Genomic DNA, 25,623 nt, shown 5'->3' with positions numbered 1-25,623 from the left:
ATTGGATTAAATATATATGATTTTGATTAATACTTAGTTTTTAAATCAAGTATAAAGTAATATGAGCAGTAAAACCAATGGTTCTAGCTTTAATCTTTAAATACAGATGTGCTTAGGAAAATTGTATTATTCTAATGCATTTTTCACTTGGGGCTAAAATTATGTTTAATCTTTTTTTTTTTTTTTTTTTTTTTTTTTTTTCGGTATGCGGGCCTCTCACTGTTGTGGCCTCCCCCGTTGCGGAGCACAGGCTCCGGACGCGCAGGCTCCGGACGCGCAGGCTCAGCGGCCATGGCTCACGGGCCCAGCCGCTCCGCGGCATATGGGATCCCCCCAGACCGGGGCACGAACCCGTATCCCCTGCATCGGCAGGCGGACTCTCAACCACTTGCGCCACCAGGGAGGCCCTAAAATTATGTTTAATCTTTAACATTCATTATTTTGTAAATCATTTTTAAAACAGATTAAAAATGTAAAATGAAAAGTTCAGAATTTGAGGTTTATATTAAACAATGAGAACCTGACAATAGAGTAAGAACATATTTCTCTCTATGCTTTAAAAATTATTTTGATGATACTGTTGCCTTTTATTAATAGAATTTTACTTTTTATATGTAAGCAGTATCTGCAGTGGAGAGAATAGGTAAGAATTAATTACTTTAAATTAAGATACTTCTGCCCGGCACTGAGAAACTCATTACTACTACAAGTACTCAAAAAATCTTCCTCTTTTTAAAAAATAATTTTGCATTAAAAGAGTTGAGGAAACCATGTGAATCTCAAGGATGTTAATTATTCTTACTCTTATTAACTTTTGAGGGTCGTGTTTCCACTTACAGTAATGCACCAAAGTTCATCAGGAATCAATGGCATATTTCATAGGAATCGAGGTCCCCTAATACTCTATTTCAACAAGTGTTCCTCAGAGGAAAAAACTTTGGGCGAGTTAATGTGGGACGGTGAGATGTGAATTATTTGCAGCGTATTTACTAGAGTGAAAAAACAAGAATAACCGTTGTCAAAGTGATTAATGAGCGGTGTCAACTTATCCTCCTGTTTGCTTTTAAGGTCCTGGTGGGGTTTATAAGCAACTTGATCTAAAGGAGAGTGTTTTTAACTGTAGTTCCCTCTCACTTCTAAGGGCTGAAGTTGCATTAGCCTTCTTCACACTGATTCCAGACCTCTTTGCTGAGCCTTCTCAGTTGTGTTTAGCAAAAGCCCTGGCTAGATCAGGCTTGGAGACTTGGACAAGGGACTGCTGGGAGAATACAAAGCTAAGTATAGGGGAGGGAAAGAGACAATTGGCTGTGTGTCCAGGAGAAAGTGTTACCTTGCTTTCCCTTATTTAACCTTGTGATATGCAACAGATTACTTCTTGTAATTTAATTACTGCTCCTTTGACAGGTTGAATTATATAATAGAATGATAATTAAGCCATAGTCAGGACACTTGTGTTTTGTCCCTGGTGTTGCCTGTTTCCTCATGTAGAATACTTTGGTCACTACTAGTCTTAATATTAATTCTTTTATAACCCTGGACCAAATATTTTCACATGAATTACCTCCTTTAATCCTCCAGTAACCCTGTCAAATAGGCTGCATTACTCCCTTGTTGTCCTTTCCCTGACTTTACTCACTCTAATAGTGAATTTGAAGTGGCTAACAGCCATAAGAAAATAAATAAGGAAAAATAAAAACAGTAAAATAGGATGAATCTTGTGGCTGATCAGAATACAAACTGCATTCCATGAAATCCTGTATAGTTAGAGATTTGCATGGGTTTGACTCTGAGCTTCCTAGCAAGCAAAGCAAATAATCGAAACATAATCAGCTATAGAATACACAGTGCCCAGAAGATAAAACCATACTGGTTATTCAAGGGAAATGCAATTTTTTCTATTTCCGAGTCTTGAGAGAAATTTCTCCCATAATTCCTCATGGAGACATGTTGTGGAATGGTGAACTACATTCTCACAGTAGTCCTATAATTAATACATTATGAAATTTTAATTATTACTTTTTAAAATGTCCCTTAGCACAGTTGAAGAAACTGAAGCTCACTGAGAGTTAGCAACTTACTCAAGATCGTACAGATGGCAAAAGTAGAACTTGAATCTGAATTAATTTGCTTCCAAATTTAGTGTTCGTTTTACTGTATCATACTGCCTAAATAAAATATGAATTGAAATTTAAATTGAGGAACATTAAGGTGTCCTCTGTCTAAAATTCAGAGAGTTGTTGCATAGATTCCTATTTTTAAAACTCCTGAACAGCCTCTGAAAGCTCTATGGGTCAAGGCAAAAAAAAAGTAGGACAGATTTGTGAGGAATGTATTTTTGGTAATTTTCATTAAATGGGGACAAAACAGATTGAAGAAGGGGGTACCTAATTATGCAAGGGGAAATGTGAGAAAAATGGTTGGTGTGGTTATCTCTATTTTACCAGTGGGGAGTTTGGTTTGGTAGAAATTCAATATTGAGGCCATTACTTCACCTTTTTTATAAAGAGAGCTCCTAAAAGACCAACATTTAAAAGCATGGATTTAGGCTTTGGCTGCCAACAGCCTTCTATTTGGAACTGACATGTTAAAGGAAGTTCTTTTCTATGCAGTGGAGGATGGTATACTTAAAAAGATGCCAATTGATTTCTAAAACTTCAGTTCAAACAAAAATATGATTAAATAGCTTAGCTGAAAAAAAAAGTGACAGTTTAATACCCTACATTGTATTTTTCTTTGAAGTTCAACTTTGTCAGCTCTCCAAGCTTTGAATTTCATAATAAGAGAGATTTATATATGACCGACCTTATAAATTTGACTTTGAGAATCTAAAGAAAGAATGGATCTTTTCCACCATTGTTATGTACCCTGAATGTTCCCAGCCTCACCAGCTCATGTGTACATTAATACCCACATTTTAGTAGCTCATTATACTCCCTCCGTCCATAACTGCCACCAGTTCCATTTCTCTCCTCAGGGGTTTCCCAGTTATTTCTGAGAGGCCCAGGGCAATGACTTCCATGCACTCAGAAATGGGTCTGCCCCTGAGCTGCGGTTCTGGCCTTGTCATTGTTTTCTGCTTGTGAGCCAGTGAAAGAACTCTCCTAGGCTGTGTCACTACGGTCCTTGCCCTCCCTACGAGCTCTAGATGACACAGAAGCTCTTGGGCCCTCAGGACGCCAACACTGCATGGTGGTCTGTGGCAGAGAGAGGAAGAGCCCTTTCCCCAAATTCTTATACTGTACGTTGTCACGTAGGCCTTCAGAACAACCCCACGTTTTATCAAGCTTCTCATGGATAAAAGCAACTTCACCTCAACAATCCCTTCCCCTACCTCATCCGTCTCCCTCACTGTCCTCTTCTTTTATTATGCCTGTGTTCTAAGCATTATTGCATAAAAAGCCCATTCTTTCTCCTCAGCCAAAAAGAAATCAAGAGTCCCTAGGACTTGAAACCAGCAGGTGTCTGGTCATCAGTTTCATACTTGAGCCAAGTACATTCAGACAATTAATCCCTTTTTACCGTATCTCCCCATATATAGGGCAGTAAAAAGAAAATGTTTAAAAATAAACATCGAAGCGCTGCTAATTTGTTACACCATTCTATTAAGACTCCAAATTCTGTTGGAACCTAAATTTATCCTAAGTATTTGCTGATCTTTATTTTAAATTTGAACCTCATTGGAAGAAAAGTGTCAATATGTTAATTGTGTAATTGTGATAACAATGTGTTGATTGTGAAATCTAAAAAGCAAGATTTTCTCTGAGCATAAATTTTTTCCATAGGATTAGAGGGTTGGGAGCAGATAGGAGGGCCAGGGTTTCCAAATCCCTACTGTAATTCTGCTTCATTATTTTGTATCCTGTGTCAATATAGCTGACTTGGTTTTAACTGCTAAAAATAATTTGAACTAGGGAGGTGGAAAATATAGGATAGGTCTAATGATCGGGGCTATTTTTATCTTTTCCCTTTTGTACCTAACCCAAGGTCATGAAAAAGCCATAGAAGTACATTCTCCTGAGTAGAGGTGTTGTCAGCTGTGTGTGTATTTTCACTATGCTATGAATAATCACTAAACTCTTTAATAGTGTTGTGTACCTGTTAAATCTCAGAAAATTGAAACTAAGGATTTTGGGTGCCACTTAAAAGCAGTTCTCTGTTGCTATTGAGTATAATTTGACATTAAATTGTTGTAGCTAAAGGTAAGGTTATGCTATAACTAATGGAAATTTTACAAGTGAAATACTGTGAGCTAAAATTGATATATATCAAAAAAGATTTTCATAATGAATGTATTTCAGCAGTATTTTAATTTTGGTTTAACTTAACTGTTTACTTGCAGTTCGTTTAGTAATAGATGAAATGGGATTTATGAAAACACCAGATGAGGATGAAACAAGTAACCTTATATGGTGTGATTCAGCTGTTCAGCAGGAGAAGATTGCAGAGCTGCAAAATTACCAGGTGGGAAATTAATCATGACCAATTTTTGGTCAGTAGGAAAGTTATATGAATTCCATTATAATTTTCTTTAGATAAGGCTCTTAATATGCTGACATATTAAATTTCAGTTCTAATTTACCTGAATAGCCTGTTTTGTTGCTGTCCAGTTGTACTGACTCTTTGCCTGAAGACTGCATCCTCTCAAATTTAACTTTTAACCCCTTTCCATCTTTAAGGAAGAATTGATAGAGGAAAACTCTTCCTAGGCTGGTGCTTTGCATCATGCTTAAAGATGAACGATGTGGAGTAGATTGCATAAAGAGATCTGAACACGGATATCCCTTGTAATGTCAGCTATGTGTAATTTGGCTTCATTATTTTATTTCTGGAACGTAATACAAACATATTAAAAAATAAAAAAGCCAAATACATGGAATTTTAGACAATTGAGATTTTGAATAGTTCTTCCTGTTAGTGTAGAGGGTTATACAAAATTGACTGTAGGCAACAAATTAGTCAATTTTCATCAGTTTTTTTGTTTTTTACTAAAAAAATTAAACTCAAAGAATGAATGTAACTGTATTATAGTATAAATGAATATATTCATTAAGTTAATGAAAATATTAATGTTGACCTTTTTATTTTCCAGAGGATCAACCATTTTCCAGGAATGGGGGAGATCTGTAGGAAGGATTTCCTAGCGAGAAATATGACCAAGTAATCTTCATTTTCTTGTAATAGAGAAGAACTGTTCAAAAATTACATTTTGAATGTCATAGTGCTATCTTTCACAAATTTATATTGATTTGAAATGATATTTTGTTGGAAGAGATAGAATTTTAGAGCTAGAAGTGTTTTAAAATTTTCCGGGTTCTATTCTTTGACTTTTCAGAGGAGGTAATTGAGGGTCAGAGACATGAATATCTTACACAAAGTCAAATAGCTAGCAGCAGAGCTGGAGTAGAAACCCGGTCTCCAGAATTTCAGGGTTCTTTTCACTGCAACTTGCTGTCTCTCTAGCAGCATAAGTTTTTCTTTTAAATGTAAAAAGTTTTCTGTACATGGCATTCAATATATACTTAATTATTTTCAGTTAAACCTTGCAGGAACTAATTTGTTGCATTATATCCTGCCTGTGGGTATGTGTGTGTTCAGAATACTGGTTATTGAGCATCTAATATGAGCCAGGCACTGTTATAGGTGCCTGTGCGCACACATATATGCATACACACATGTATATGTTCCTACCCGGGGATACATGCACACATATTTATCTCAGAGACCATTATTTAGAGTAATAATCTGCTTTCATGGGAAAAACTGTTAACAGGTAAAGTGTTATACTTAATATACTGCAGAATTTTTGTGCAGCTTATATTTCTGTTGATTAGATTTTTTTTATTTTAAGAAAGTTGATAAATTGTATGCTTGGATTTTTTTCTAAATATAACAAAGAATGGTATCATTCATAAACATCTCATGGTTAGTTTTAAAGTGTATTCTATTAAAGCTTTAACTTGATCTAATTTCACATTATTGTTAAACTATAATAAATACATGTAAAGGTGTTGGGAATAAAAACAAGTACATTAGCACTGTTATCGTGCTTCCTTTAGATATGTGTGTGTGTGTGTGTGTGTGTGTGTGTGTGTGTGTGTTTCAAAGCAATCAATGTTAGCCTATTTTGTACTGAGATTATTTACTTGGTTGGCTTATTTTGGATTTGACGGGTGGATTTGGTGATTATTTTCCTTCTCATAGTGGAAACGTAACTTTTTTTTTATAGGGTTCTCTTGAAAGAGCACTTGAAATATGATAACTGTATGACCTTCCAGTTGTGGAAGCCAGGAGGCTTATATATTCCACACCCTAGTCTTACAGTATAGGCCCTGCTTCTGTGCATATTATATACTATGGTCCCATTTTAGTTTTAACTAATCTCGTTTGGAAACAGTGACTACTCATCTATAAAAAACTTTCATACATTTATAAAGAAGACTTTTTGAAACAATCAGATTTTCTTTAATAGGTAATATTTTAAAATATTTCTAAGAATTTAAAAATTGTTATTGGGAATCAATATGTACCAAATAATTAGCATTTGGATTAATCAAAAGCAAACATTTTATACCTAGTATTTTATCAGTATCCCTAAGTTATGTACCAAATAGGCAGCCTGATTTATTGCAAATACAAAAATGTCAGGCCATACACTGTAGCCATAAAACTACATGTATAGGTAGATGTAGTTGATGTAAACAAAACCTGACTCAGAGGCTTCAATGGTTTTCTCACAAAAGTAGTAAAACTCCAGAAAACACCAGGGTAAAAGGCAATCTAAAATTTTTCCCTATGGATGACCCAGCAAACTCCAAATCATCTTTTAAGAAGCAATATGAATGGCACTTGGCTGTGAACCATACTAACCACCCGCATCCCGGAGGCAGAGTTAATGCCGCCTTCCACGTTACCTTGCCTTATGTAGCTTTATTGCACCTATCACACTGTATTTAATTAATAGCCTATATGTAAATTCCTTAGAACAGAGACCATGTTAATCCTCAGTGCCCAACACGTAGTATATACTCAAATGTTTGATCTACTAATATGTAAATTAGTACATGGGGCAGAAATTCTTGTCTATTTTTTCCACTAATGTATCCCTAGTATCTAGAATAGTGCCTAACATATAGTAGGTGATTAATAGGCATTTAAAAATTAATGAATGGATCAATAAATGAAGAAATGGAGGGAATTTAAATCCTTGTAGTAAATGTCAGTAGCACAGAAAGAAAGTTTAGATAAGTTTGAATAGAAATTACTTTTCATATTATCTCTAACTTACAGAATGATCAAGTCCCGACCTCTGGATTATACCTTTGTTCCTCGAACATGGATCTTCCCTGCTGAATATACACAATTTCAGAATTATATGAAAGAATTAAAGAAAAAAAGAAAGCAGAAGACTTTTATAGTAAAACCAGCTAATGGTGCAATGGGTCATGGGTAGGTATTTTTCATGTGGAATACATAAAAATTTTAAAAAATTGGGGGAAAGAATAAATGTGACCATTTGCTCATGGTTGAGTACTAATATGAAAAAAAATTAAAATAACTTTCTAACTTTTGCTTTTTTGGAACTAAATATTTAATGAGCCCTTTTACCCTGTCCTGGAGACTTCAATAATTCAATCTAAAAATTTAATCAACAGGTTGTGAGACTGATAGGAGACTACAAAATAGAGAAAAGTAAATATTTTCTAATTTTTTTCTTAAACATGAAATTTGCATTCATCATAATTTTAGAGTAAGCTTGGAGAGGAAAGTCAGTTGATACAATAGAGCTAAATTGAGTTGGTGAATGAAATGGAAAGGGTGTTACTGTTTTCATCTTAAAAAAAAATCTTAAGCACAAAATATCTATTTTCTTTGCTTTACAAATAATTTTTTTCTTTATGTAGCCATGGTAATTGGATTGAAGATGAGTAGAACACATTTTAAGCTAAAGTGCTGAGAACTAGACATGTTAGCTGGGGATAGATTATACAACTTAATATTCCTGTTTACTTTTGCTTTCTTATGTTAGTTTTCTGCTGTTTACTTTTTCAAAGAAAATGTGGCTGAGGCTACTTTTAATAAAAACACAAGTAATTTTTATCTTTGATTTAGAGTGCTGTGGGGAAAAAAGATATTTGGAAATATAGCTGCCAGGTAAATTACTGTTCAACACATTTCCTTTTAACTTTTAATCATAATTTAATAATTTAATCAGACTTTATTTTAAACTGTGGTTTAGTAATTTAAATGACAAACAACATGTAGTGTTAGTGGAAATTGTATATTAATTGTTTAATGTAGATTTGGTTCACTATGTTAGTATCAAGGTAAACATTTTGGGGAGGATAATTGAAATTCACATTTTCTCAATTTTAATGTTAAAAATTATGTTAAAAATTCATTTTTTATATATATTTAATGTTAGTGTAAATAGTTAATAATATGAATTGACTACAGTAATAAAATAGCTGAAAAAGTATACTATACATACTGTGCTGCCAGGGTTTATCTCATGCAATGCAGAAGTACATAGGTAAAGTACACCTCACTCATCTGTAGAATATATCTATTTCCTTGCTGGTTTTCTGTTCAATTGTCCTGTTCATTACTGAGAGTGGGGGGCATTGAACACTTCAGCTGCTATTGTTGAACTGTCTATCTGTGCCTTCAATTCTATCAGTTTTTGCTTCATATATTTTGGAGCTCTGTTGTGAGGTGTATATGTTTATAATTATTATATCTTCTTGATGCATTGAATTTAAAAAATTATTATATTACTGTTCTTCTTTGTCTGTTGGAGTACTTTTTGTCTTAAAGTCTATTTTGTCTGATACTAGTATAGCCACTTCAGTTCTCTCTTGGTTACTGTTTGCATGGAATATCTTTTCCATTTGTTCACTTTCAGCCTATTTAAGTCTTTGAATATAAAGTGTGGCTCTTGTTGACAACATGTAGTTGGGCCATATTTTTTATACATTCTGCCAAATCTTGTCTTTCAACTGGAGAGTTAATCCATTCTTATTTATTATGTAATTATTGATAAGGAAAGATTTACTTTTGACATTTTGCTATTTGTTTTCTTTATGTCTTATATAGTTTTCATACCTCAATTTCTCCATTTCTGCCCTCTTGTGTATTACATGGGTATTTTCTAGTGTACCATTTTAATTTCATTGTCATTTATTTTACTATATATTTTTTGAGTTATTTTTTAAATGGTTGCTTTGGGGTTACAATTAGCATCTCCATTTATAACAACTTAGTTTGGATTAATATCATTACTTTTAACAGTAAAAACAACAACAAAAACAACAAAACTTTGCTTCTATTTGCCTCTGCCCCCTTTATGATGTTTTGTCACAAATTACACCTGTATATATTGTGTGCCCATCAAAATAGATTTATAATAATTGTTTTATGCAGTTGTGTTTTAAATAATACAGGAAAAATAAGCAGTTACAAACCTAAACTACACTAGTAGTGACTTTTATTTTTACCTATGTAGTAATCTTTACAGGTGCTCTTTATTTCTTTGTGTAGATTTGAATTACTGCCTAGTGTCCCTTTGCTTCAGCCTGAAGGATTGTCTTTAGCATTTCTTATAGGCCAGGTATAATAGCAACAAACTCTCTCAGTTTTTGTTTATCTGGTAATGTCTTAATTTCTCTTTCAATTTTGAATATTTTGTCAGATATAGATTTCTTGGTTAACAGTTTTTTTTTTCTTTTTCTATCAGCACTTTGAATATGTCATCTTACTGTCTTCTGCCCTCCATTGCTTCTGATGAGAAATTAGCTCTTTATCTTAATGAGGATCCCTTGGGTGGGATGAGTGGCCTGTCTTGCTACTTTTTTCTCTTTTTCTTTAGGCTTTTGACAGTTTGATTAGAACATGTCTTAGTGTGGCTCTCTTTGAGTTCATCTTACTTGAAGTTTATTAGGCTTCTTGATTTGTAGGTTAATATTTTTCATCAGATTGGGAGATTCTCAGCCATTAATTCTTCAAAGAGTCTTTGCCCCTTTCTCTTTTCTCCTTTTGAGACACCCATTATGAGTGTGTTGATGTTGTCTTGCAGGGCTCTTAAGCTCTGTTCATTTTTCTTCATTTTTTTCCTTTCTGTTCCTCAGACTAATCTCAATTGATTTATCTTCAAGTTTGCTGATTCTTTCCCTGCCTTCCCAGATCTTCTGTTTAGCCCCTCTAATGTATTTTTGTTTCAGTTATTGTACTTTTCAACTTCAGAATTTTTGTTTGGTTCCCCCCACCTACCCCACCACCTTTAAAAGTAATTTCTATCTCTACTGATATTCTGCATCGGTGAGATATTATTCCCATGGTTTCCTTCAGTTCTTCGTACATGATTTCCTTTAGCTCTTTGAACAAATTTAAAATAGTTGATTTAAATAATTTATTGTCTAGTAAGCCAAATATCTGGGTTTCCTCAGGTATAGTTTCTATTAATTGAGAATTTTTTTGTGTGTATGGGTCATACTTTTTTTTTTTGAATGACTCATGATATTTTGTTGAAAATTGGACATTTTGTGTATTGTAATGTAGCAACTCTGACAATTAGATTCTCCCTCCTCCACTGGGTTTTTTGTTACCATTTGTTCTATTTGATGTTTATTTGTTTAGTGGCCTTTCTGAAATAATTTTGTAAAGTTTGTATTTTTTATTGTGTGTGACCTCTGAAGTTCCTGTTCTGTTAGGTCAGTGGTCAGTGTAATTGTTCAGTCTGTTAGTAATCGAATAGAAATTTCCTTAAACACTGGGAACCAAATATCTATATCTATACCTATATCCATACATACACACATACATATATATATATGTGTGTGTGTGTATATATGGATATAGGTATAGATATATATATATCCCCCAATCCTTGCAGATGGGGTGTGTGTGTGTGTGTGTGTGTGTGTGTGTGTGTGTGTGTGTGTTGGAGCATGCCCTCAACACTTAGCTAGGTAGTTTATAACTCTGCCTTAGCCTTCACTTCCTACTTGACAGAGCTTGATGGGTAGCTGGAGGTAAGAGCTTAGGGCCATCTCAGGTCTTTCCTGAGCATGCACTTAGCCCTGGGCATTCATATGGCCTTCTAGAATCCCAGAAATATGTGAGAGCTTTTCAAAGCCCTTATTCCCCAAAGATTGTCATTCCTGTCTTTTCCCCCAATCTTTGCAGTTAGTCTGTTGTTTTTCCCAACTGCTATTTGTTGCAGGGACTACTACATTTGTCTTTAAATGTTTTCAACATTTGTCTCTGCCCCCCCCCCCCAAGTAGCTGCCTCAGCACTGTGAGAGTTTTCAGTTAGACAAGATAAAAGAAAACCTTTGAGATTGTCCAGGGAACCACAGAACTGATTTAAACAAATAGACAAACAAACAAACAAACAAAACAACCACAAGAATATGTCTATTCTGCTGCCTCTAGAACCAGTACCTGTACTGGGAACATGGGTTACTGCTCAAGGCCACTGCTGAGCTGGGGGTTGGGGGTGGTACCAGAGTAAGTTAAAATGCTAGGAATCTCTTTTACACAGATTCATCTTTTTTTTTTTTATTACATTTTCCTTGGTTAGTACTACCCATGGTTCTAAAAAAGTTGCTTCTGACAGTATTTTTATGCTGTATTTTGTGTGTGTGTATATGTGACGGGACCACTTTCCTCTTGAGTATTACCTATAACTTTGTTAAAATCCTGACTCCATAACAAATTATTCTTTTAATCTTTTCTGTAAATTTAGGATTTCTTTGATAAGAAATGGTGACAAACTTCCATCTCAGGATCATTTGATTGTTCAAGAATACATTGAAAAGCCTTTCCTAATGGAAGGTTACAAGTTTGATTTACGAATTTATATTCTGGTAACATCGTGTGATCCACTAAAAGTATTTCTCTACCATGATGGACTTGTGCGAATGGGAACAGAGAAGTACATTCCACCTAATGAGACCAATTTGGTAAGTGATATCAGACACTATGATTTTATTAATTTATTCAACATCTATTTTTTAAAACACCCATTGTGTATAAATGTTAAATGAACAAAGTTCCTCCTCTCAGGCTTTTATAGTCTAGAAGAATTTTATGCATAAATAAGACCGCCTCTAATTTAAGACAGCTTTGTGGAAATTAGAAAAAAAGTGCCTGCTGCTCCAGGTAGGCTAATTAGGAAAATACACCCCATCTGGGTTCTGTGAGCATGAGGATGGATTTCGAAGTATATATGTGTGTGTAGTGGTCCTGGATAGAAATGATTGATACAGAAATACAAATTAAAATAATATGCCATTGAGAAATACAGATAAAGTGTTATAGAATTGAGTGTAGGAATAGGTTTTGTTCAGCTTCTCATGGGAGAGGTGGTATTTGAGCAGGCTTTGTATGAAAGGTATGGTTTAAACATGTAGAATGTGGGAGAAAGTACATGAAACAGAGAAAGCAAAAGTTATCAGAAAGTAAAGGTATTATATTTTGTTGGAACAAAAGAGAAGATTTTAAATTTATGTTGATCAATTGTGAAGTAGAGACATAAATTGGCAGTTTCATAGTACGTTTTTAATTCTATTAAGTGGAGATTTCTGTAAGTATTTTTCCATTAAGATTATCTTTGTGTAGCCTTAACATATTGATGAAAGTCATAACTGTGTAGTTTATGAAGGTCAAACTATAATTTATTATCATAATTTACCATGAAAGTCATAAATGTAATTTATAGTTTATGAGAGACAAACCGTAGTTTATTATCTATACTTATAAGTTTAGTTAACCTCTACTTCTATTTTTGGATCTACTAATTACAGTAAAAATTACACCTAATTAAGGATTGTTTCCCATTTTTGTCAAAAGCCTGGTTATAATTCTTCTATAATATTATGAACATAAATGACTACATTGAGTGGTCATTTTCCAAAACTAAATGACTAAACATAAATGTTGCTACGTTCAATTAACTAAAAAATGTTGTAAACCTGGCAAAGGAAGAATAAGGGAACTGTCAGAGTTTTTACAGGAAAGGAAGATAAAAGAAAGAATCATCTCTTCAAAGGTCATAAGGTGTGGATACATCCAATCTCCAAAAACTGTTTGAACTCTACTGCATTCTAGACATTTTGCTGGTTTTGGAAAAACGGTGACCAAGACAGATACAGTACTTGATCTCACAAAAGCAACAATCTAGTGGGGAGGCAGAAAATAAAATAAGCAATTATAATACCCAGTGGTAAGTGTAATGGTTTAAGAAACTGAGAATGCTGTGGCAGAGCATAGCAGGAACATCTAACTCAGTTGGAGATACAGTTAGAGACGGAGTTTGTAAAGTGAAATCTGAAGAGTGAGGGGTTAGCTAAGTTAGAGGTGGGGTGGGATGGGTTAAGACTCCAGGTAGAAGAATGGCCCAGAGGTAGGAGGGAGAGTGATATGTCTGGAGAGAGCACACACGTTCAATATGGCTAAAGTACAGACTAAGAAAGGATAGATGTTCTGACATCAGGATGGAGAGTCCCAGAGGCCAGATCTTGGTAGATCATGGCTAGGATTTTGGAACTTAACATAAGAAGAAGGGAAGCATTGAAAGATTTTAAACAAGGGAAAGAAGGAATGAGATTTTTGTCTTAAAAAGGTAACCTGGTCTATAGTGTGGGGAATGTGAGATGGGGCTGTAGATGGATGGGGGAGACTAGAGTAAGGGAGACAAGAAGCTGTATTCTAGTCTTACCACATGTGAGAGACAAGATGACTTAATTTGAAGTGATAGTAGGGCAGGGCTACGAATAAGAACACAGATTTCAGATATATTTACGATACCATGGGTAACACTGATATACCGACAGGTCGATTTGTAGAATAAGGGAAAGAGAGAGAGAAATTAAGGATAAAACTCAAAAGAGTTTTGGCACAGCAGTTGGGTGGATGGTGACATTCACTATGATAGGGAGTATAGGAGCTTTTAAAGTTTTGCAGAAAGCTGATGTGTTTGATTTGAGATGCTTCTGTGACTTCCAAATGGATCTATACTATTGGCATTTGGATATACAGTATAGGTCTGAAGCTCAGATGAGAGAACTGAGCTACAGGCGTAATTTGGGGTTTGTCAGTTTATAGATTATAATTAAAATAGTTGGAGTGGGTAAGACTAGATGATATATATGTAAGGCAGATAGTCATGTTTTGAGAGGAAAGAGCGAAGAGATAGGAAAGGGTAAGACTTGAAAGCTCATTTAGGTGATAAAGTGATTTATTCTAATTTCTTAAGTTGGATGTATGTGATTTGCTTAAGTACACTGGGTTAGGAAATCATATTGAAAGATTGGGAGTCAGGAAACGTGGCCTCTAGGTTTTGCTTTGCCAAGTGCTCTTGAGTCACATAATCTCCTGGCTTTGGTTTTCACATGTATGAAAAATGATATTCTCCTGTATAAACATCAGTGTTCCTCATATAGCTCTAAAATTTCATGATTGAATTCCTACATGAAGATATGAAAAATTTAAAAAGTGAAGTGCAAAACTTTATCTAAAGTGAGATCACTCTTATGTAAAAGATAAGTTTAAGAAAAAAGGTGGAAAAAATAAACCAAAATGCTCCCATTGGTTGGTTTTGGACAGCAGACTGCTTCATATTTTTTTCCTTCTTCATATTTCCAATTTTTAAAATAGTGTGCATTTTCTCATGAGCTGTATATTGATAAGCTACATGTAAGGAAATCATAAGAGAGAATTTCAGAAATTGAAATATAATAAACATAAATTTTTTTGCCACCCCGTGTAGCAGTCAGTCAATCCTTGAAATGTTCTGTATATTCCAATTCATTATTTTGAGCCTATACACTATAAAATAGGGTGGAGAATAGTTATCTACTTTTTATGCATTGAAGGTTGCTATTTGATTCAGAGCTGCCATCACTTCTCCTTATGGCAAATGTCCAACTGACAATGAACTCTTTAGAAGGGGATTTTTGTCTAGGTAGATGTGAAATTGTGGAATTTCCAATGCTACATATAAAGATAATGTTTTAAGAAAAATGCAAAGTTCTATTTCTTATTCACTTTTCCAGTAGGATAGCTAGAGTTTTTATTACTGCTGTTAGTATTTATTTTAAGAAATTCCTGCCAAATGGAGAGCTCCTCAAAAAATTATTTTCCAAACAAAAATAATTTCTGTTTTGGAAACTAAGAAATGTTATAGTTTGATTAATTTCCTTTTTTTTCTTTAAATCAAACACTTAAAATTAGACAAGTATGAGATTATGCCCTTTCTTTTAAGCATCACTTAGTTTAAAGTGATAATTTTCATGAAGGTAGGGACTATGTCTGCCTTGTTAATCTTTGTGTCCACAGTGCACAGCACACGTTCCTGCCAGTGGTGGGTGCTCCTTAAATATTGTTCAATGAACAAAAAAATTCTTAATTACTGGTGGGCATATGGATTAATAAACAACATGTAGCTCATATGATCAGTTCTGCATATTTGCTTCAAAGATTTCAATACTGTAGACTTAAGTAACTGCAGTGAAAATAAAATATGATATAAATATCATTGATTATTAACAAATCAGAATAGTAATGATGTGCCCAAAGTATGTATTTATTGTGATGCAACATTGTTATCTAAAGTGGTTTCTGGGAGTAGGATCATGAGGGTGGGATTTACAGACCTCATGAATGTTTATGATAGGTTGATAAGGAGCTATTAATGTATATTAATTGACAATTATGAGAAATTTTAAATTTTGTATTCTTTTTCAAGTTTATTTGAGGATAACATTGTCAACAAACATAAGAATATAGAGAGACTAAGACCTAAGAACTCGAGTATGGAGCACTATAAATTTGCTGTTAATCATTTAGACATTTGTACAGCATCGTATGGTGCTTCTGTCTTCTGACTCTGAGTGCACTCTGTCATGTTAACAAGTTACAGTGATCTTCCAGTCAGGATGGGAGGGCAGAGGTTGAGGTTGGTATCCTGCCTCTAGGTTTCTGCTACTTACTTGAGCTTTCACTTTTAAATCTTTGTTTGAAAAGATATAGAATACTCTCTCAGAAAATTCCTTTCCCAAAACAAGTTAGGATGAAAATTTTAGAAAAACATTAAAAACAAACCAACTAAGAAAAACAAACTTCAAAGTTACAGCATTTTTCATGCTTAGCAATATGTATTTTCACATTTTCATTTAATTACTCTATATATCCTTATTATTTTCATACTTTCTATGGTAGATACATTTTCAATAATATACAAAGTAACTTTGTAGGTGACTACTTTCACAACCTTTTTTAGAAAAATGTGCCATTGCATTTTGAAAATTACCTTTATAATCATTAAATTATGAATATGTATATTTTAAACTTTAAATTGTCTTTCCTCTTTGGATGCTTTCTTTTCTGTGAAACTTCATGGTTCTAGAGTCTCATAGGTGATAACAACTTTGGTTCTGACTTGTTACAGACCCAGTTATATATGCATCTGACAAACTACTCTGTGAACAAGCACAATGAGCATTTTGAAAGGGATGAAACTGAAAACAAAGGCAGCAAACGTTCCATCAAATGGTTTACAGAATTCCTACAAGCAAATCAACATGATGTTGCTAAGTTTTGGAGTGATATTTCAGTAAGATTATACCATTTCACAATTTTAACTGTCTTTCCTCATATTAATTGAAAGGATCATGAACCATTTTAAATAAAGAACGGATTACATTAGATTGGGCATATAAAGTGTGCTTTTATGAAGAAAGTGAAATTTGTCATGGACCTTAATAGATAAGTAGTACTTTTACTGCTCGGATCGGAAAGAGGGAATGCTAAGAGGAGGCAAAAGAGTGAGTAAAGGCATGGGGGTATGAAAATATTTCAAAGTGGCCCAGGTTGGCGTGTATCGTATTTGTGGGAGATACATGAAGATTTAATGGCTGGAAAGATATGTGGAACCAAGTTTTAGGTCTGGAAATCAAGGCTTCACTTGGTAGGCAGTAAGGATTCATTCAGTTTTTAAGGGAGGAGATTAATAAGGCCAAAGACCATGCATTTGAAAGATAAATCTGACAATGGGTATAGGATGGGTTAGAGAGAAGACCAGAAGTAGGTAGAGGAGGGCATTTGGGAGTAGTTTCAGGGAAAAGAATGGCCTGAATTGAACCACAATAAAAGAGGTGACAATGAAGTCGACCTTGAGATTAACTGAATGTTCAGAATGGGGAGGGGGGAAGAAGTATTCAGATATTCTTCTGCAGTTTTGAGGAATAATTATAAGGAGAATGGGTGTGGCATTATTTGAAATAGAATAGGAAGGAATTTATTTTGAGAAGATATAGAGCTTAGTTTTGCAGATGAGAGAAAAGAGTTCTATTCACTTATTTGCTAGTTCATTTATTCATTTATTCAGTAAACATTTATTGAACCCATAATATAAGCCTATCCCTGGCTGATAATTTGAGGATTTATAAGATACAGCTCCAAGCCTCAAAAAACTCAAGAGTTTGGTAGGGAACACTTGCACATAAATTGTTAATGAAATGCAATGTAGCATGTACAAAAACAGAGGCATACATTGGATTCTGTGGGGTTGTAGAGGAAGACCACATATAGTAGCTTTGAGTGGATGGGCATAGCAGGACTTCCTGGAGGCATTGACACCTGAACTCAGTTTTTTAAAAGTGCATGAAGCTATGATGAATTCTGCTTTCGATATGTTAAACTTGAAATGCTCTCTCATGTAGAAAAGTCGAGCAGGCAGTTAAAAGTGTATGTATGAGGTGTAATGGATAATTAAAGCCATGGTAGTAGATGAAATTCCAAATGGTAAGGGTAAAGAGAGAAAAGGCAACACGCATGAGAAGATAACCTTGGTGAAACAGATCCTTTTATTAATCCTAGCAGAAATATTAAAATGGTATTCATAGTTAAGAAAAGTATGTTGAAAATACTTAACATGATTAGGGCTATACAATTTGACTTCTGGGACAAATAATATATATTTAAATAAAAATATCGTGGAAAATGGATGTGAAAGTTCATTGTTGGTTGAACTTGGTTCTCTTGAGAAAATCAGAGAAAAAATCAGCATCATTATATTTATTCCTTTTCTTCGTGTTTTGTTAGTTTAAATCTTTTTTAAAATCTTATTTTCTGTCTCACAGAATGTAAACCCGAAGATACTTAGTTGTCAGACAAGTAAAAAGGAATTAAGTAGTCTGGATAGAAGAAAATAGGGCAGGCTGAGAACGGTGGTCATTTGAGAAGCATAAGAGGTCTAAAGGGGATAGATACCACTCAGCACCAGCCTATTGATGCCATATGGTATTTTGGGCCCAGTGTGCCTCATTCTCTAATTTGTCAATAGATGCCCTAAGTCTCCTGATTTATAAATGTTGGCAACAAATTCAAATTTTTAAAAATTTAGGGGTTCCATCAAATTTTAAAGTTTGTCATTTGCATTTGGTCAGATTCTCACCAACTTGTTAACTTTCTATTATGTCTTCCTGAGAGACTAAATATTGATACATCCAAACAAGAAATTTGATTCCAACAATGCCGTTTATTTATCTATTTACTTTATCAAGGCCAGTTTTTTTGAAATTCCAAAAAATATTCTAATAATGATAGTTTACTATCATGTGGGTCAGAAACATCAAAGTGGTAAAATTTGCAATTTTGATACAATAGCTCAATGATGGAAGATCTACTTGGTGATACCTGGATGATTTAATGAATGGGTCATTTGGTGACTAGCTCAGTGAGACCAAGAAAGTTTTAGATGCCCTGTGGTATTCTTTTTCTTTACCAGATTCTTCACTTCTTATGAGTTTGATTGTTCAGGGAAGTCTTTGTGAAAAGGTGGAATCTATTGGGTTGCCTTAGTGAGGAATGTACAGAGAGAATCAGTCAGAGAGAAAAATGGATATCATTAGCTTTACAGACATTGGTTTTAAATGGTACTTTCCCCACATAATTGAATTAGGACAAGGTATACAACTAAGACTAATACTAATAAGAGTATGGAAATCAACTCCTCAGAGCTTAAAATATAATTTTCAGATGTGACCTGAACATAGCAATTGTGGGCCTATTAAGCTCTGATACATTGCATGATCATTTCTATAAATGGGTAAATTTTGCATCATTCTTGCCTACATTAGTTAAAATGTGTATTAATAATCTATAAGTAACCAATTAATAAATAATAACATTAACTTTTCCAAGTACCTTCTTATAATTATCTTGTCAAACTATCTGCACTTATGTAATTCTTTTAAAATTTGCCTTTGTTGTTAAGAATTGCATGTACTTACAGATGTCTGTTGAAGGTGAATCAATAGGATAGTATAAAAAGAAAATAAGAGGAGATGAAGAAGGCAATTGTGCAATAAATTTTTATCTTAATAGTTTACTAATTCATGAATTTAACTTAGAACTTTTTTTCGGTGACTAGTTTATTGATGGTAATTTCTCTAAAAAGTAGCTGTCTGCATATGAAAACTAACATTCGGCAATACCTTTGATGAAGAACAGATATATGTGCTTTTGTGCTGGTCAAGAGTAAATAAGAAATCAATAGAAAAGCAGGCCATGGAGGTTAAAAATGACTTTAATCACTCATAAAATCATCCTTAATGAATGCTTTTTATATACTTTAGGTACAAATCTACAAAGTCATCTTTCAAAGCAATGTTGGAAATTCTCAAAAGCATTAGTGGAATTTGATTTGATTAGTGGAATTTGTATTTGGTTGTATCATTCCTGATTTCACATATACCTGCAATCTTGCCTCTTCATTCCTAAAAGTGTGCTGTTTTTATGTAGTAAAAACACAGATTTGTAATCCAGAGTCTAAGTATTCATTCCCCCTCACCCTGCCCCCCCATCTCCCCACCTATCTTGTTTCACATAGACACTTACTAGTCAATGTTTTAACTTTTTTTTCCTACTCAGGTGATTTCAGTAATATCTCAAGATTTATATAATGTGGACTTTTCTTTTTATCCTCATATACTGTGGTGCTACCACACATTAGTTATTTTGAATAGAATTTTCTAAGAACAGCCTCTTGTGGCATCTCTGATATCCCCAAATACGTTCTGGGTTGGGATTCTTGGTAACAGCGAGGTTAACTTCATCTTCCATTTCTTTCTCTCATAATAAATACTGCTCCCACCAGGCAGCTGAATGTTCCTGTCTGACCAGATATATGAGGTGGAATTCTAGAAGAATAATAGAATAAATATAACAATAGTAGTTAAGTTGCTAACCCCTTTTGATGGTTTACTCTGTTCTAGGCACTATGCTAAGAGTTTTACATGGAGTCTCATTTTGCCCTTCCATCAGTCTTTTGCAGCAGGTTTTATTGCTATTGCCAGTTTACATTTTAGAAAAATGAGACAAAGTTTAAGCAACATGACTGAGGATGCACATCTAACAAGTAGCAAAGCCTGGGATAAAGCCAGAAAGTCTACTTTGGAGCCATATTCTTAACTGCCATGCTATATTGCCTGTACCTGTAGAATGGGAGTTAAAAAGACAGTATATTCTAAGCAAAAACCAGCGAGACAGCTTTTCCACAATCCATAGCTTGTTCTCAAACTTCGGTAAACCAACTTTTTTTTTTTTTATTAGCATTAGTAACTCACCCTAGTAGTATTACGTGTTCTCACAGAAAATGTTGAAAACTAGTTTGTTAATTGGCAGTACTCTGATTTCAGATAAACCTTATGAACAACAGAATCATCACTGCACAGAGAAACCCAACTCTCCTAGATTCTGTCCTCTTGGCCTTTCAGGCTTTGTCTAAGTGGAGGTTCTATAATGTTGTTTGTGAAATAGTTTACTCTCCTTGGAATTGTCTTCCCTCCCATCCCCTCGCCTTTTGTATGGTTTCTGAGAAGGCAAGCATTGTGATCCTACCTTACTTATTTAACAAATACAAGCCGCATTCATAAACTTTTATTTGTTCATAGGTGATCTTGAGCATTTACTAAATGCCAGGCACTATTGTTAAGCACTGGGAATGGGGTTGTAAATAATATAGACAAAGACTCTGTTTTAAAAAAAAAAAAGAAAAAGATCAGCTGGTCCTATGCTGTGTAGTGACACAGTAATGAATGATGTATGGGTGCCTACTTTTGACTCAGGGGTCAGGGAAGGACTCTCTGAGTATCAAGGGGCCAGACGTGGGAATATTGGGGGAAGAGTGTTCCAGGAAGAGGGATCAGCTAGTGTGAGAGGCCTAGAGAAGGGGAGCATGACTGCAGCACAGTGGGCAGGGGGAGAGTTGGGTGAGATGAAGTCAGAGCAGTGGCAGGGGTTAGATGCCACAGAGCTTTGTGAACCTGGCCAGGACGCTTGTTTGCAAGTCCAGGCCTGATTTCCATGTATGTAAATGAGATACAAAGAAATAAGGCTTTTCATCTTTTTTTTTTTTAATCACAATCTTTACAGGAATTGGTGGTAAAGACTCTGATTGTAGCAGAACCTCATGTCCTTCATGCATATCGAATGTGCAGACCTGGTCAACCTCCAGGAAGTGAAAGTGTCTGCTTCGAAGTCCTGGGATTTGATATTTTGTTGGATAGAAAACTAAAGCCATGGCTTTTGGAGGTAAGACGTTTCTTTAAGAAGAAAGAGAACTGATCCCTCTTCTTCTTTTTTTTTTTTTTTCTTCTTTTGAATTTTATTTTATTTTTTTTATACAGCAGGTTCATATTAGTCATCCATTTTATACACATCAGTGTATACATGTCAATCCCAATCACCCAGTTCATCACACCACCACGCCCAGCCCCCTGCGGCTTTCCCCCTTGGTGTCCATATGTTTGTTCTCTACATCTGTGTCTCAATTTCTGCCCTGCAAACAGGTTCCTCTGTACCATTTTTCTAGTTTCCACATATATGCGTTAACATACGATATTTGTTTTTCTCTTTCTGACTTACTTCACTCTGTATGACAGTCTCTAGGTCCATCCACATCTCAACAAATGACCCAATTTTGTTCCTTTTCATGGCTGAGTAATATTCCATTGTATATATGTACCACATCTTCTGTATCCATTCATCTGTCGATGGGCATTTAGGTTGCTTCCATGACCTGGCTATTGTTAATAGTGCTGCAATGAACATTGGGTGCATGTGTCTTTTTGAATTATGGTTTTCTCTGGGCATATGCCCAGTAGTGGGATTGCTGGATCATATGGTAATTCTATTTTTAGTTTTTTAAGGAACCTCCATACTGTTCTCCATAGTGGCAGTATGAATTTACATTCCCACCAACAGTGCAAGAGAGTTCCCTTTTCTCCACACCCTCACCAGCATTTGTTGTTTGTAGATTTTCTGATGATGCCCATTCTAACTGGTGTGAGGTGATACCTCATTGTAGTTTTGCAATTACATTTCTCTAATAATTAGTGATGTTAAGCAGCTTTTCATGTGCCTCTTGGCCATCTGTATGTCTTCTTTGAAGAAATGTCTATTTAGGTCTTCTGCCCATTTTTAGATTGGGTTGTTTGTTTTTTTAATAGTGAGCTGCATGAGCTGTTTATATATTTTGGAGATTAATCCTTTGTCCATTGATTCGTTTGCAAATATTTTCTCCCATTCTGAAGGCTGTCTTTTTGTCTTGTTTATGGTTTCCTTTGCTGTGCAAAAGCTTTGAAGTTTCATTAGGTCCCATTTGTTTATTTTTGGTTTCATTTCCATTTCTTTGGGAGGTGGGTCAAAAAGGATCTTGCTGTGATTTATGTCATAGAGTGTTCTGCCTATGCTTTCCTCTAAGAGTTTTATAGTGTCTGGTCTTACATTTGGGTCTTTAATCCATTTTGAGTTTATTTTTGTGTATGGTGTTAGGGAGTGTTCTAATTTCATTCTTTGGCATGTAGCTGTCCAGTTTTCCCAGCACCACTTATTGAAGAGACTGTCTTTTCTCCATTGTATATCCTTGCCTCCTTTTTCATAGATTAGTTGACCAAAGGTGCATGGGTTTATCTCTGAGCTTTCTGTCTTGTTTCATTGATCTATGTTTCTGTTTTTGTGCCAGTACCATATTGTCTTGATTACTATAGCTTTGTAGTGTAATCTGAAGTCAGGGAGTCTGATTTCCCCAGCTCTGTTTTTTTCCCTCAAGAATGCTTTGGCTATTCGGGGTCTTTTGTGTCTCCATATAAATTTTAAGATTTTTTGTTCTAGTTCTGTAAAAAAATGCCATTGGTAATTTGATAGGGATTGCATTGAATCTGTAGATTGCTTTGGGTAGTATAGTCATTTTGACAACATTGATTATTCTAATCCAAGAACATGGTATATCTCTCCACCTGTTGGTATTATCTTTAATTTCTTTCATCAGTATCATAGTTTTCTGCATACAGGTCTTTTGTCTCCGTAGGTAGGTTTATTCCTAGGGATTTTATTCTTTTTGTTGCATTGGTAAATAATGTTTCCTTAATTTCCCTTTCAGATTTTTTTATCATTAGTGTATAGGAATGCAAGAGATTTCTGTGCATTAATTTTGTATACTGCAACTTTACCAAATTCATTGATTAGCTCTAGTAGTTTTCTGGTGGCATCTTTAGGATTCTCTATGTATAGTATCATGTCATCTGCAAACAGTGACAGTTTTACTTCTTCTTTTCCAATTTGTATTCCTTTTATTTCTTTTTCATCTTTGATTACCAAGGCTAGGACTTCAAAATCTATGTTGACTAATAGTGGTGAGAGTGGACATACTTGTCTTGTTCCTGATCTTGGAGGAAATGCTTTCAGTTTTTCCCCATTCAGAATGATGTTTGCTGTGGTTTTGTCATATATGGCCTGTATTATGTTGAGGTAGGTTCCCTCTATGCCCACTTTCTGGAGAATTTTTATCATAAATGGGTGTTGAATTTTGTGAAAAGCTTTTTCTGCGTCTATTGAGATGATCATATGGTTTTTATTCTTCAATTTGTTAATATGGTGTATCACATTGATCAATTTGCATATATTGAAGAATCCTTGCATCCCTGGAGTAAATCCCAGTTGATCATGGTGTATGATCCTTTTAATGTGTTGTTGGATTCTGTTTGCTAGTATTTTGTTGAGGATTTTTATATCTATATTCATCAGTGATATTGGTCTGTAATTTTCTTTTTTTGTAGTATCTTTGTCTGGTTTTGGTATCAGGGTGATGGTGGCCTAATAGAATGAGTTTGGTACTGTTCCTTACACTGCAATTTTTCGGAAGAGTTTGAGAAGGATGGGTGTTTTCTCTTCTCTAAATGTTTGATAGAATTCACCTGTGAAGCCATCTGGTCCTGGACTTTTGTTGGTTGGAAGATTTTTAATCACAGTTTCAATTTCATTACTTGTGATTGGTCTGTTCATATTTTCTGTTTCTTCCTGGTTCAATCTTGGAAGGTTATACCTTCCTAAGAATTTGTCCATTTCTTCCACATTGTCCATTTTATTGGCCTAGAGTTGCTTGTAGTAGTTTCTTAGGATGCTTTGTATTTCTGCGGTGTCTGTTGTAACTTCTCCTTTTTCATTTCTAATTTTATTGATTTGAGTCCTCTCCCTTTTTTTCTTGATGAGTCTGGCTAAAGGTTTATCAATTTTGTTTATGTTCTCAAAGAAACAGCTTTTAATTTTACTGATCTTTGCTATTGTTTTCTTTGTTTCTGTTTCATTTATTTCTGCTCTCATCTTGATGATGAGTTCTTTCCTTCTGCTAACTTTGGGTTTTGTTTGTTCTTCTTTCTGTAGTTCCTTTAGGTGTAAGGTTAGATTGTTTATTTGAAATTTTTCTTGTTTCTTGAGGTAGGCTTCTATAGTTATAAACTTCCTGCTAGAACTTTTGCAGTTCTAGGTTTTGTATCATCGTGTTTTCATTGTCATTTGCCTCTAGGTATTTTTTGATTTCATATTTGATTTCTTATGTGATCTCTTGGTTATTTAGTAACGTATTGTTTAGCCTCCATGTGTTTGTGTTTTTTACGGTTTTTTCACTGTAATTCATTTCTAATCTCATAGTGTTGTGGTCAGAAAAGATGCTTGATATGATTTCGATTTTCTTAAATTTATTGAGGCTTGATTTGTGAACCAGGGTGTGATCTATCCTGGAGAATGTTCCGTGCACACTTGAGAAGAAAGTGTAATCTCCTGTTTTAGATGGAATGTCCTATAAATATCAATTAAATCTATCTGGTCTATTGTGTCATTTAAAGCTTGTGTTTTCTTATTTACTTTCATTTTGGATGATCTGTCCATTGGTGTAAGTGAGGTGTTCAAGTCCCCCACTATTACTGTGTTACTGTCGATTTCCTCTTTTATAGCTGTTAGCAGCTACCTTATGTATCGAGGTGCTCCTATGTTGGGTGCATATATATTTATATCTTCTTCTTGGATTGATCCCTTGATCATTATGTAGTGTCCTTCCTTGTCTCTTGTAACATTCTTTATTTTAAAGTCTATTTTATCTGATATGAGTATTGCTACTCCAGCTTTCTTTTGATTTCCATTTGCATGGAGTATCTTTTTCTATCCCATCACTTTCAGTCTGTATGTGTCATTAGATCTGAAGTGGGTCTCTTGTAGACAGCATATATATGGATCTTGTTTTTGTAACCATTCAGTGAGCCTGTGTCTTTTGGTGGGAGCATTTAA

At 34.7% G+C, this 25,623-nt stretch overlaps 1 protein-coding gene across 4 annotated transcripts in view; it reads left to right on the top strand.

Annotated features, from left to right (window-relative positions):
• Window positions 1-25,623, top strand: part of TTLL7 (tubulin tyrosine ligase like 7) — a 161,183-nt gene that overhangs the window by 53,613 nt on the left and 81,947 nt on the right. For all 4 annotated transcript variants that reach the window (XR_009531140.1, XM_060090021.1, XM_060090018.1 and 1 more), the window contains exons 4-9: window positions 4,340-4,461; window positions 5,090-5,157; window positions 7,288-7,446; window positions 11,744-11,960; window positions 16,448-16,612; window positions 21,436-21,594. Coding sequence is in view for 3 of the 4 variants with exons in the window: in XM_060090021.1 (XP_059946004.1) it covers window positions 4,340-4,461; window positions 5,090-5,157; window positions 7,288-7,446; window positions 11,744-11,960; window positions 16,448-16,612; window positions 21,436-21,594 (890 nt within the window). In the remaining variant the exon portion in view is untranslated. The remainder of the gene's footprint in view (window positions 1-4,339; window positions 4,462-5,089; window positions 5,158-7,287; window positions 7,447-11,743; window positions 11,961-16,447; window positions 16,613-21,435; window positions 21,595-25,623) is intronic.

The sequence above is a fragment of the Mesoplodon densirostris genome, chromosome 2, assembly GCF_025265405.1.
Source record: "Mesoplodon densirostris isolate mMesDen1 chromosome 2, mMesDen1 primary haplotype, whole genome shotgun sequence".
Lineage (NCBI taxonomy): Eukaryota > Metazoa > Chordata > Mammalia > Artiodactyla > Ziphiidae > Mesoplodon > Mesoplodon densirostris.
This window is presented reverse-complemented; position numbering and strand designations above follow the sequence as displayed.